Below are 12,572 nucleotides of genomic sequence, written 5' to 3'. Positions count from 1 at the left end.
TTAGAAGAAAGTGAGGACCATGTTACTGGAAACAGGAGCGAGGGGACCCTTGTTATACGTGGCAGAAAGCTTAGCAAAACTGCCCGCAGTTACGTGGACTCGATAAGGGATGAGCCTGTTACATAGCGAAGGAGAGTTCCAGGCAGTGCCGAAGGTGCTGCCTGCTCTCTTCCCGCCGCTCACAGTAGAACCCAAGAGGAGACAGGTAAGAAGAGTTTTATAAAAATGAAGGAGGGCTAAATGATTTAGAAAATTCTCAGCCTCTCCAGATGGCAAAAGATGCTAAAACTCAGAAGGGCTGCTGACCGTGTGGCCCAGAGAGAACCACCTTTTGTTAGAACCTCAGAGCGATCGACAGGTCAGGATGGTCAGCCCCACCAAAGGCCCTTTCAGGAGATTATGGGTGTGGGCACCTCAAAGGTCTTCTCAACTGAGCCAGGGGCATCTAGGAAGCTTGAGGAAAAAAAAGAGATCTGTGGATGTGGCTTCTGTCTACTGGGGTGAAAAGCTGCGAATTCATACAAAATGCCCAAAGTTCTCAAGAAAATTATTTTAGCAGAAAGCCTTCCAGCTTGGACTAAAAAGGGACAGCAAGAGTATAAAATGAAAGGAGAGGCTTGGACCCCCAACACTCCACTGGGGGAAGCAGACCAGTAGAACTACTCCGTTGCAACCATGTTACCTTTCATAAAAAAAGAAGGAAGACAAGAGTTGGGGAGCTGTGTGCCCAGAAGAAAGAGGCAAGAGTTCCTGAGGATTCTCCCCAGGTCTTGAAACTGAATCCAGAGAAGCAAAACATTTACCTGGCTAGGTTTCAAAAGCGTTATGAACCCATGGCTCCTTCCGACCTTCATTTCCCCCTGTCTGAGATGGAATGTCTGTAACCATTATCCCACGCCTTCCCACTGCGTGTCTAACCATTATCCCACGCCTTCCCACTGCATGTGCTGGCCGAGGCAGGGCTGAGAACCTGTCCCCTCGCCCTCCCAGGCTCGCGGGTGGAGGGGAACTGTGTCCTGGCCGCTGCACCTGCTGGGAGACACCCAGGAGCCTCATCTGGATCCGGACCTGACAGGTTTTGGAGTTTCGGCTGATGAGATCTAGATTGGACTTTGAACTCATACTGTAATGAGAGGAGACTGAGGAACCTGGAGCGAGTGAATGTATTTTTCATGTGGACAGAGTATAAACTACTTGGGGGCCAGAGGGCCAGCTATGATAGGGAAAATGCTTAGATGAGCTCCAAGTTTCCTGCCTCCTGGCGAGCATGCTCTGTGTGGTCTCCTCCCCTGGAGTGGGGGCAGGACCTGGGAGTGTGATGGGTTACCACTGCGCTGAAGAAATTTTGTGGATGTAATTAATGTCTTGAATCAGATGACTTTTGAGTTAAGAGATGGGAGATTAGCCTGGGTCAACCTGACATAATCAAGCAAGCCCATAAAAGAGCTAAGGATCAGCAACAGGCACTGTCCCACTGGCCTTAAAGAAGCCAACTGTCACGCTGTGGAGAGGGCCACATGGCAGGGAGCAGAAAGTGGCCTTTAAGAGCTGAGGTCCTCAGTCCTGTGGCCCTAGGGAACTGAATTCCACCAACAACCAGGGAGCTTGGAGGACCCTGAATCTCAGATGAGATCACAGGTGGTGGACCCCTCGACTGCAGCCCTGGGAGCCCCTGAGCAGAGAATCTAGTCAAGCCATGCCCCAAACTGGACCTACAGAAACTGTAAGATAATGTATTTGATGTTTTAAGCTGCTACGGTACAAAGGCTTCAAAGCAGTTATCACAAATATATTCAAAGAATTTTTTTAAACTATATTCAAAGAACTAAAGGAAAATGTGCTTGTAACAATGAGTCAAATTTCAAACACAGAACCAGATGCTACGAAAAAGAACCAAATGGATAATCAGAGGTGAGAAGTATAACAACCAAAATAAAATGACCGTGTCAACTCAGGAGCAGGTTTGAGATGGCAGAAGAAGTCAAATGAACTTAAAGAGGATAGACAGACATTAGCCAATTTGAAGAACAGAGGGCAGAAAAAATAATGAGGAAATAATGGCTGTAAACCTTCCCAAACTGATTTTAAAAACATTACATTTCCCAAAGCTCAACAAACCCTACGTATGACAAACACAGACCACATCTAGACATATCTGCTGAAAGCCAAAGACAGATTTAAGAGAAGGAGAATTTAAGGCCTAAGAGAAAATCTTAAAAGCAGCAAGAGAAAACCGGCTCATGACACACAGCTCACCAAATGAACACCGGATGACCTCTCGCTCAAAACAAAGGCGACACTAAGGTGGTGTGACCTCAGATTCACGGTGCTGCAGTTGGGGGGGGGATCTCTGTCAACTAGCATCTCTAGCCAACCAAACTATCTTCCAAAAACCCGAAGGTAGAATAGAAACATTTCCAAATAAATAAAAACCGAGATTGTGTGGCTAACAGATCCATCCTAGACGAAATACCAAAAAGTCTTTACACTGAAAGAAAATGACAACCAGAGGGGGACTCAGATTCACAGGAAGTAATGAACAGCGTGGAAATGATGCAGATGTGGGTGAATATGACAGACTATGTGTGTGTGCACATATATATATATATATATATATGCGTGCACACATTTATTTTCTTCTCTTATTCTTTAAATAAAATAATTTAAAGTAGTAATTATACCATTCGATTGAGTTTATGACATCTACATACATCCACAATAGCACAGAGGACGGGGTAGGAAATGGAGCTATGCTAATACAAATGTGCTAAATTTTACCGGAATTAACTCGATACTCTGCTGACGAAGATTTTGATAAATTCGGGAAGCATACTGTAATCCTTAGCGTAACTAAAAAATGTAGCTAAGCAATCCACATCCTTAAGGACATTCTTATCCCCGTGATGCATAGGAGGAAATGAGTCCAGGAAGGTGGAATGGCTGCCATAGCTAGAGCTGGCCCCCAGGACTCCTGGCTCCTCGCACCGGGACTGGGGGCCAGGTCACACCTTCCTGTGGGCCAGGTGGACACACCCAGGCTCAGATTCCCCATCCATCAGGGAAGGGAAATGTTCCTCAAAATGTAAATTTCCTCCCAGTTTGTAAAAATATTTCCCTTGACACCCTAAAAAATATTATTTTTATTAGTTCGCTACCCTAAAAATCACCACATGTAAGTCGATAGCAGGAGTAAGGGGTGATTTCTCAAGCCAAACTAATTAGTGGCGGTGCCCAGTGAACGCACACCAAAATGCATGCATAGCCTCCTTGCGCTCTTTATGGATTTGGTCAGCATCCATTTTACGCCTGCCTGAACTGTCTTCCCACGCTCTGGGGGGCTCACACCCCTTCACGCAGCTCAAACTGACACACAGAAAGGGTAAAATATGCAGAACATAAAATTTCTCACTTTAACCACTTACGAGAGACCTGAGCTGCGCTGGAAGGAGTTCATACCACAGTCCCGCCTGCCAATGGGCTATTTAATCCCATAAAGATAAAATAACTAAATTACTTAATATTTATTTTTGAATAAACACCCACTGATGTTTATTGTGCTTCACGAATTATAACATGTTATTTATGAAACTAGAAACTTAATGAGCCCATACTGCATGCCAGGGACTAAACTAAGCCCACGTCTGCTATTTCATTCTCATGACTCCCCTCCATGCTTGGTTTCATTATTCTCACTTCACAGAAGAAGAAACAGAAGTTCAGAGTGGCGTCAGACTCATGCTAGCCAGGTCAGCTGGAGTCGTTCTGGGTTATTGTGAAACTGGACCCCCCAGAGAAGGCAAGGATGCTTTAAAACCTGCACACAGGTTGATAGTCTTTAATCCACTGCACCTGTGTCTTCATTGGTCACATCTGATTGGCTACAAAAATAAAGATCTGCAATGTCCTCCTATTTTTTTTTTCAATAGTTCATCGTGATGTCATCAGGATGACAAGATCCCAGAAGTGGATCCAGGATAGTTCACAAATCAGAACTGCTGACAGAAACATCAGCAGCAGCTGCCACAGCACAGAACCGAACACGGGTTTAAGGACCAAATACTATTAATGAACACTTTGAAAACTGCGTTTCGTATAACTCAGTGCATTTCTCCCTGATGTGATTAAAACGTAAAATGACACAAACACGGGGCGCCTGGGTGGCTCAATCAGTTAAGTGACTGCCTTTGGCTCAGGTCATGATCTCAGGGTCCTGGGACTGAGTCCCACATTAGGCTCCCTGCTCAGCGGGGAGCCTGTCTCTCCCCCTGCCCCTCCCCCTGCTTGTGTGCCCTTTCTCTCTCTCTCTGTCAGATAAAATTAAAAAAAAACAACATGAACGTGTTTTAAAGTCACAGAGGTGATTCCTGAAAGCAGCCAGCCACGACACAGCGAGGCACTGTCCAGAGGCCACCGTGCGTGCTGGAAGCTGACAGGGCTAAGTCGCACTGTTCCTTTGAGAGCTCAGCTTTGGTCAGTCCTCTTTAGCTAACAGAGATGTTCGGTGGAGTCTATGGTAGCGACAAACAACCAAATAGCATTCTTCATTTAAATAAACTTGGAATATCTCAACGATGTGAAGGAATCAACACAACGTTCTGGTGTCCATCTGTCTACACTGAGGAAAACCTAACCCAATATTTGAGGTGTTGTCTGTTTATGTTGAGTACGCTACATGAGTCTAATTTCCACACATGCAAACATGTTAATACCTGTAATCCTTGCAAACACCAAAAATAGAGTATTTACCTTTTCGCTAGGGATTGTAATAGAAAGGCATGACAGTAGTACATACATCTTGATAGAAAAATACTTAAAGGTTTTAATTCTCTGAATACCAAGAGTTAACATTTTATGATTACCCTTTGAAAATAGGGTATTTGGGAGCAATTTTGAAGTTTTCAAAATCAGTACAAAGCTTATTAAATCCAACATCACTTTCACAGGTTGCAGAGTGACTTCCTTATCAAAGTAGAGCAGCCAGCTTTGGGGTGGGTCTGTCACCGGACTCCGCTAAGTCTCTGTTGGGCAGAGTCCAGGGGCCCTCCGGCTCCTTCCGTGAGCTCCTTGTACAGCGACACTTTATTACATGTGTTCCTTGAAGAGCCATTTCTGATGTTCTGAGTCGGTGCAGTCCCGCAAGAGGGGTACGAAACTGTCACTGAACGCCTTCCTCTCAGCCTGAACGCATTTATTGGACTGTGCGTGAAATAGAGAACCATCCTACAAGAGATAATAAACTTGCGGATATTTAAGAGAAATACAAATAATTCCCCAGAAAAAATCTTTTTCCTTACAATGTGTTAAGAGCTCAGGTGATTTTTATCATTTCAGAAACATTTATTGAGCAACATATATATTATTAAGTGTCTTCCCTGTGCAAGGGCGACTCGGGACTGTGTGTGCATAGGGAGGGCCAGGCCTATACAGGTGTGGCAGGCTCGCCTCCCCGGCAGCTCAGCACTAGGGTCCCTGACTCCGCCGTCAGGGCCAGTGGTGCCACCTGCTGGCCGCTCTGGGGATCTGTCAGACCTCAGTCTCCTCCCTACTGCTATTCTTTTTCTTCAGGGAAATCAGATCAAAGATCCCTTATTAACTTCTTTCACTTTCCAACTAATTCCGTCCCTGGTGATCTCTTTCTCTTAGGTTTTTAAATGCAGACTCAGGAAACTTGGCTGTAGTCCCATCTCAGACAGAGAACAGCTGGGTAAGCGGGTAAGAACCCACCTGCGAGGACACGGGTTCTGTGAGACCGTGCCCATTTCCCCAACCCCAGAGATCACGGTCCTCTATCATGCCCTCTCTTCTTTCTCCCAACTGTTGCTGAGTTAACTCAGCAAGCCTCTCCCCTTGTCCTGGAGTTTGTTTTTTCCCTCCACCTCTCTTTGTCGTAAGCTGTATACCCCCAGGGAACTTCAGACTTCACAGTGGTTGAGGAACAAATGGGCAGAACGAATGACATACATTTTCCAGGGACAGAGAAACCTTGGAAATAAAATTATACGCAGAAGACTCTCAAAAATATTAACCTTTAAAACCCTTAAGAGATCTCCTGAGTTGCCTTCAGAGTACCATGAAAGGAAATGATTAAATACAGAATCCCTTCTCCCACCCTTCTAAGGAAACATACTTTTCCTTAAATGGTCACTGAAATTTAAGATAAAATTTTAATGACATTTCAAACCAATTTTTATGATTTCTAGCGTGCATGACTCTTCCTTGAGGGCTTACAAACAGGTTCCAGGTAGAAGAAAGAAGAGAAGGAGACGGGGACGGGCACTGCAGAGAACCACAGACTGGGAGTATCTTCCCTCTTGCTTTTTATATCAGATGGATAGCACCATGTGGCGCAAGGCTTGGGCAGGTAGCCTGCAAAGTTCACTGCTGATCATAATATCGCCTACAGCAAAGAGGACTCCACTTCTAATCATACTTAGAATTAACCCATTTATAAGCAACAGAGACCAATCTTTCCACCCCTGGGGCCAGGCTGGGAATGAAAGCTTCCTATGGAGATAAAAGGGAACTAATATTCTCCTTTGAATTATTTTCTTTGGATTTATTCCCTCCAGTGCTTTTTCCTGAGTCAAAGGATTTGACAGATTCACGAGTCCCCTCAGGGCTGTGTGGTGGGGCTAGTGTCTTTCAGGCCTGAAGTAATACCCAGTTGCAAATCAAAAATAACTATTCTGATGGAGAGCCAACTCCCAGAGAGGGATGTTTTCTTGGTGATTATCCTGCAAGTAACAACTGATCTCTGCAGAGTTTTGTGGTTTCCAAGGACTATTTCTGCCACACATCTTATCTGCACGAGGGGTACACAGGCTGCCATTATTGCTCCCATTGTACAGCTGGGGAAAATGAGGCTTACAGACATGGAGTAGCTTATACCTGGGTCTAACCTCACATCCTTACATTGGGCTATTTGTTCCACGCATTTAAACCCCATCTCATCTTCGAATGCGTTTGCAACAGCTCCTCTTTCCATGACCGTGGCTGCAGGTTGAAGGACAGTTAGACGACTGGAGGAGAACCAAAGTGCTACTGATGCTGGAAGCTGGGCCCCAAGCACACCGCTAGCACCTTGGGCGAAGTCCCCGGTCTCCTGTACGTGGCTGCACCCCTGAGACCCACGAGGACAAGGCCGAGGAGCTCTACTTCTAGTCCCCGCTCTGCAGCCCGCGGACCGACAGAGAGGAAGACAGGAGACAGCTAGCTTACCTCCTGCAAGGTGAACTTCTGATTCTCTGGGGCCGTTTCCTGGCAGAGACTCATGATGAGAACATCCTTTCCTGCTTCCACAGCTATGCAGGCCTCTGGCTGGTGGGTGTTATAGCGGATTTCCTCCTGGGACGTGTACTCGAAAAACTAAAAACGGAGCAGCCAACGTGCACCAGTTACTGTCTGATGTGCAAAGAGGGAAATCGCTGGACGAGAACCTGGGGAGACTCCAGGTCGAAAGAAACTCTAATCCCACCCCTTCGTCTCTAGGTGTCTCGACACCTCGTCTCCTCCGTCCTTCACGGGCCCCGCTCTGGTGCTGTATCTGCCTGCTTGGGCTGGGACATTGTTCCAGGCCACAGACCTTCCCGGCCTCCCCAACCGCTCCAGCCTGAAGCTCGGCACTTCACCCAGACAGACCTGCCCAGGCCACCGGCAATTGCCCTAAACACCGCTTTGCAGGGCACTCTGCATCAAAATGTGTAATTCTGTTTAAGCATTAATTCTAAGGAAGTCATCCGCAATGCAGATCTGTTGTTTTCTTCCTTCTTTTCTTTTTTTTTTCTGGTAAGGAGTTAGTGTCAGGGTCACTTACAATCTTAACGACCGGCAGACAGGGACTCAGTTATAACTAAATAGTAATACAGCCGCATGAAGGATTATCAAGAGGCCCTTAGGAATATTCTCAAAGGATGTCTAATAACACAAGTATGATGAAGTAAGTGGAAATAATGGGATAGAAAATGTATGGACATTATGATAATAACGATTTCAAACAATAATCCAAAGGCCTTGCAGGGAAGTAAATCTGTCTTCATTCTAATAGCGGTTGCTGGGGCTGTCATTCACCTACTGCTTCTATTTTTTTGTATTTTCCAAATGTTCTGTAATAAGCTATGTTACCTGGATCATGCAAAAAAATATCAAATGTTGAATTTTTAAATTTTTTTTACTCTGATCTTTATTATCAAGTGTTTAATTTTTTAAAAACAGAGAGATGCATACCCATAGTCCCTTGAGCATAGAGCCTCCTGCTGTCTGCTGTCCCCAGGCCCAAGAAGGTCAAGCTAGAGAGAAGCAGCACCTACCTGATTCTGACCCAGTCCGTGACAGAGGTACAGAAGGACCTGGTGTCCCACGATTTGGTTTTCATTGGGAGGGTTATAGTCAAAGCAGTAATCTTTCAGTCCTTTGTTCTGGAGCTACACAAAACATAAAGGTGGCATTTGGATTCAGATTTATACACAACAACAGATCCCACCCAAGGCTCTGAGGGTAATGGCTCCATCAGAGAGGAGTGCCTGCCTCAAGAACTGGACTCAATGGTCAGAGCCCCTTACATTTCAAGTTCTGAAAGTGCTTTCCCATTCTGTACCATAGGCAAGAAGCATAATCCCCGTTTTAAGATGATAAATCTGAATTGCAGACAGTTTAACTCTTTATGGCCTGAAAGCTCGTATCTCTCCAGTTCTCATTAGTGCAGCCTTATTGCTGCTCTGGTCCAAACATAGCTGGGTTGTTGCCTCACACATGTACCAAAGACTCCTGCGAATATGCATCTGCAAAAAGATATCCCAAATGAGAGACTCACCAGTCCCCAGATCAGAAGTCCACCATTCTAGACAAGAACAGAGTACAGAGCCAATGACTTGCCCAAGGTCACACAAGTGAAGACACCTGAGTCTGAATCCAGGACCTCAGCTCCAAGTCCAGGGCTCACTCCATCACTCAACGCTGTCTAATCTAATGTCATCTCTAAGGTTTTAGATCTTAAACCCTTCAAACATTCTAAGAGCAAAAAACCATGCTCCCTCCTCCCTTTCAGAAGCCTCTAGAGAAAGACACACACCCTTCCAAATCCCTTTCTGGAGAGTTCAAAGACCCCTCAATGAACTCCTTGTGAACCCCATTCCTGCCCTGGCCCTTGTCCACCCTTGACTAGTCTGTTTCTGAAGACAAGATTCAGCCATATAGAAAGAAGTTTCCACAATCCACTAGCTCATAGAGCACAGACTTCAGTGTTCTTGGAATCTCTTTGCTCTGTGAAGGAATCTGGAACAGGAGATGTTGAGAATAATCAGAGCATATTAGACTTGGAATGGTTCAAATGTCATCTAGCCACGTCCTGACCACCGAAGGACTTTGACCTCAAATGAGCTCCCTATGTTCAGAAAGATTTGAAAGAAACTACAAAAACACTAAAGGAGAGGTGGGAACCTCTAAAGATTAAAACTGAGATTAACTAAGCTAGCTGTATCGAGTTGGTGAGACACAGAAAAAATGATATTAAATGACTTTAGAACATTCCATGGTTTTTTTAAAGAATATCCCATATTTGATTACATTTCCTTAGTGAACTATATTCTACAAACAAAGAAATCTTAAACCTCATTCAGTATCACACTGTCAGTGGTAATAGTGTGTTATTATTTTGAAATAACTTTAAATATAGTTTAAGATAAAGCAGATAAGTAATACGTGAATATTTTTTGACACTGAGATTTTCAATGTAAGACAAAAGAAATACAAGTATCGAAGCACCTCGGTGGGTCAGTTGGTTAAGCTTCTGCCTTTGGCTCAGGTCATGATCCCAGGGTCCTGGGATGGAGCCCTGCATTGGGCTCCCCGCTCAGCAGGGAGCCTGCTTCTCCCTCCCGCTCCCCCTGCTTGTGCGTTCTCTCTCTCTCTCTCTGTCAAATAAATAAATAAAATCTTAAAAGAAAAAGGAAAAAGAAATACAAGTAAATATCAAAGAAGAAAAAAATCCTGTAAGATTACATTTGAATTTAAGATCTCAGTATGTGCTCACGATTTGTTTCTCAAAAATATGCATTTCCTTTCTTGGCCCACTGAAAAGCTAGAGTGCCGTGCTGTTCCACATGGCGCCCAGTGGCAGCGTGCGGCCACGGGGCACCTGAAATGGGACTAAGTCCACAGTGAGACATGCTGTAAGTATGTCAAGACAGCAGATTTCAAGACTCAGTATGAAAAAAAGAAGTAATGTATCTCAACAAATTTTTATATTAACTGCCATGTTGAAATGCTAATATCGGGGATATGTTGAATTAAATAAAATATATTATAAAATTCACTTGCTCACTTTTTAAAATACGGTTACTTTAAAAAGTGTTCCATTACTTATGTGGCTAGCATTATGTGTCTTTAGAGCACGCTCTAGAGATGAAGACCGCTGCTGGCATCCAGACTGCGGGCTCTGACCACTGCTCCCCACGGACAGGGTCGGGCTGCTGGGAGGGATGGCAGCAGATGTAAAAGATGAACGGGGCCAGAACCAAGGAGGCAATCAAACCAATATAAGGGGTCAAGATCATACAAGCCAAAATAAAGAGATTCTCACTAGCCAAAGAGGGGCAACCTGAAGAGTTAAAAGAAAAAAAAAAATACAACAGGCTAACTGACTGAAACACATGGGCCATACAAAAACCCACTGGTTTACAATGATGCTCAAGAAAAGAAAAAGCCAAAAAGCAAATGAACCAACCAACAAACAAAAGCTACCCATTCTGCCCAATTGGAGGAAAATGGAGCACCAAATCTTACCCTGAAAACAGGCAAATAAAGAGAAAGGCTTAAAAATGTGTTATGCCGGGGCGCCTGGGTGGCACAGCGGTTGAGCGTCTGCCTTCGGCTCGGGGCGTGATCCCGGTGTTGTGGGGTCGAGCCCCACATCGGGCTCCTCCGCTATGAGCCTGCTTCTTCCTCTCCCACTCCCCCTGCTTGTGTTCCCTCTCTCGCTGGCTGTCTCTCTCTCTCTCTGTCGAATAAATAAATAAAATCTTTAAAAAAAAATGTGTTATGCCTTTTCTGAATGAACTCTAAATTTCATGGATACCAAACCGTCCTGGTTAACAAGGGAACATTCTTCTTTACAGAAGAATCTCAGCTAATGATGCAGAAGAAATGAAAGAACTTCTTAGTTCATTGCCATTTGAAATACGGGTCTAGGGCCCGCTTTGGTAGCTCATATGCTGAAATTGGAAGGATACAGACAGCAGCATGGCCCCTGCTAAGGATGACACGCAAATGTGTGAAGCCTTCCATATTAAAAAGAAATAAGAGTCTAGGCGATGATTATCAATGGCCACCAAGAACACGGGAGAGAAGGCTGACGCAGCCCCTGACAGCGGCTGATCCAGGAGAGGCTCCCTCATCACTAGAGGCAGGACGACCAGAGGTCAGGTGCTCTGCTGTGACGCAAAGGAACACAGAGCACACCCGTGAAGCGTTCTCGCCATAAGAGGTCGATTCCCACTCCAATCAAACCTTTAGACCTCATTTCCAGTTTAAGAACTGTGGCGGAGAGAGGCACAATTTAAAAGACACCACAGGGAAACAACGAGGTGACCCCAAGGCTGAGACGCTCTGTGGGACAACGGATGCTGTTTTTTCAACAGGTATTAGCGAAAGGGGGGAAGAAAGGGAAGAGATCTGTGTTAGCTGAAAGAGCCGTGGGAGGAAAGACACGGCAGCCAAATGCAATGGGTGGACCGGGTTTGGATCCCGGTTGGAACGAGCCAACTACACCAAGAAAGATGTGAAAAATCGGGGGGATCTGAATAAGGGCTAGATAGTAAAGGACATGAAGAAATGACTGCTCCTCTGATCGGGCGTGATAATGGTCTGTGGTGCTGTGAGATCACATCCGTACAGACGTGCATGTGGCAGAGTGAAAGGACATGATGCCTGAGCAAAGAAAAACGTGAGAACATGGAGCAGAGGCAACAGAAAGCAAGAGGCAAAATCATGATGATTCCAGAATCTCGGGGACAGGGTTCCTTACACCATGCTCTCTGCTTGGACATTTTCACGATGAAAATGGAATTTAATGCATTAATGGCCTGCTTTGTATTCATTTTGTGTGTGTGATTATGTATTTAACATCCATCTCCCTGACATACACTTCTTGAAGGTAGGATAGTGGCTGTCCTTCCACCTCAAAGCCCCATGCCCAGAGCAGTGCCGAGCACAGGGCAAATTCCACGTAAATATTAAAGTTGGAGTATTCTGAAAGTTACAGATACTCTTGAGAAGCACGAATATGCAGGGTAAGTGAAAATTTCATCAAAAGAGGCAGAGATTTAAAAATAATCATGAGACCCCACATATTAGGGAGATAGTTATTTATGGTGTTTACTTTTTTAAATTTTTTAAAAAGATTTTATTTATTTATTTGACAGAGGGACAGCCAGTGAGAGAGGGAACACAAGCAGGGGGAGTGGGAGAGGAAGAAGCAGGCTCCCAGTGGAGAAGCCTGATGTGGGGCTTGATCCCAGGACCCTGGGATCACACCCTGAGCCGAAGGCAGACGCTTAACGACTGAGCCACCCAGGTGC

At 45.0% G+C, this 12,572-nt stretch overlaps 1 protein-coding gene and 1 non-coding gene across 2 annotated transcripts in view; one reads left to right on the top strand and one right to left on the bottom strand.

The window, feature by feature from the left end:
* Window positions 1–4,795: 4,795 nt before the first annotated feature.
* The window catches only part of GALNT12 (polypeptide N-acetylgalactosaminyltransferase 12), a gene marked incomplete at its 5' end in the record, with an annotated part of 36,042 nt that continues 28,265 nt past the window's right edge, over window positions 4,796–12,572 (bottom strand). The window contains 3 exons of the mRNA XM_034665563.1: window positions 4,796–5,220; window positions 7,219–7,365; window positions 8,307–8,420. Coding sequence (XP_034521454.1) covers window positions 5,083–5,220; window positions 7,219–7,365; window positions 8,307–8,420 — 399 coding nt within the window. The remainder of the gene's footprint in view (window positions 5,221–7,218; window positions 7,366–8,306; window positions 8,421–12,572) is intronic.
* LOC117803168 lies at window positions 11,184–11,286 on the top strand. The gene has a single exon (XR_004626866.1). It is a non-coding gene; the product is annotated as a U6 spliceosomal RNA (small nuclear RNA).

This window comes from Ailuropoda melanoleuca, chromosome 7, assembly GCF_002007445.2.
Source record: "Ailuropoda melanoleuca isolate Jingjing chromosome 7, ASM200744v2, whole genome shotgun sequence".
NCBI lineage: Eukaryota > Metazoa > Chordata > Mammalia > Carnivora > Ursidae > Ailuropoda > Ailuropoda melanoleuca.
Note: the sequence above shows the minus strand (reverse complement) of the source record. Positions and strands in the feature narration are given on the sequence as shown.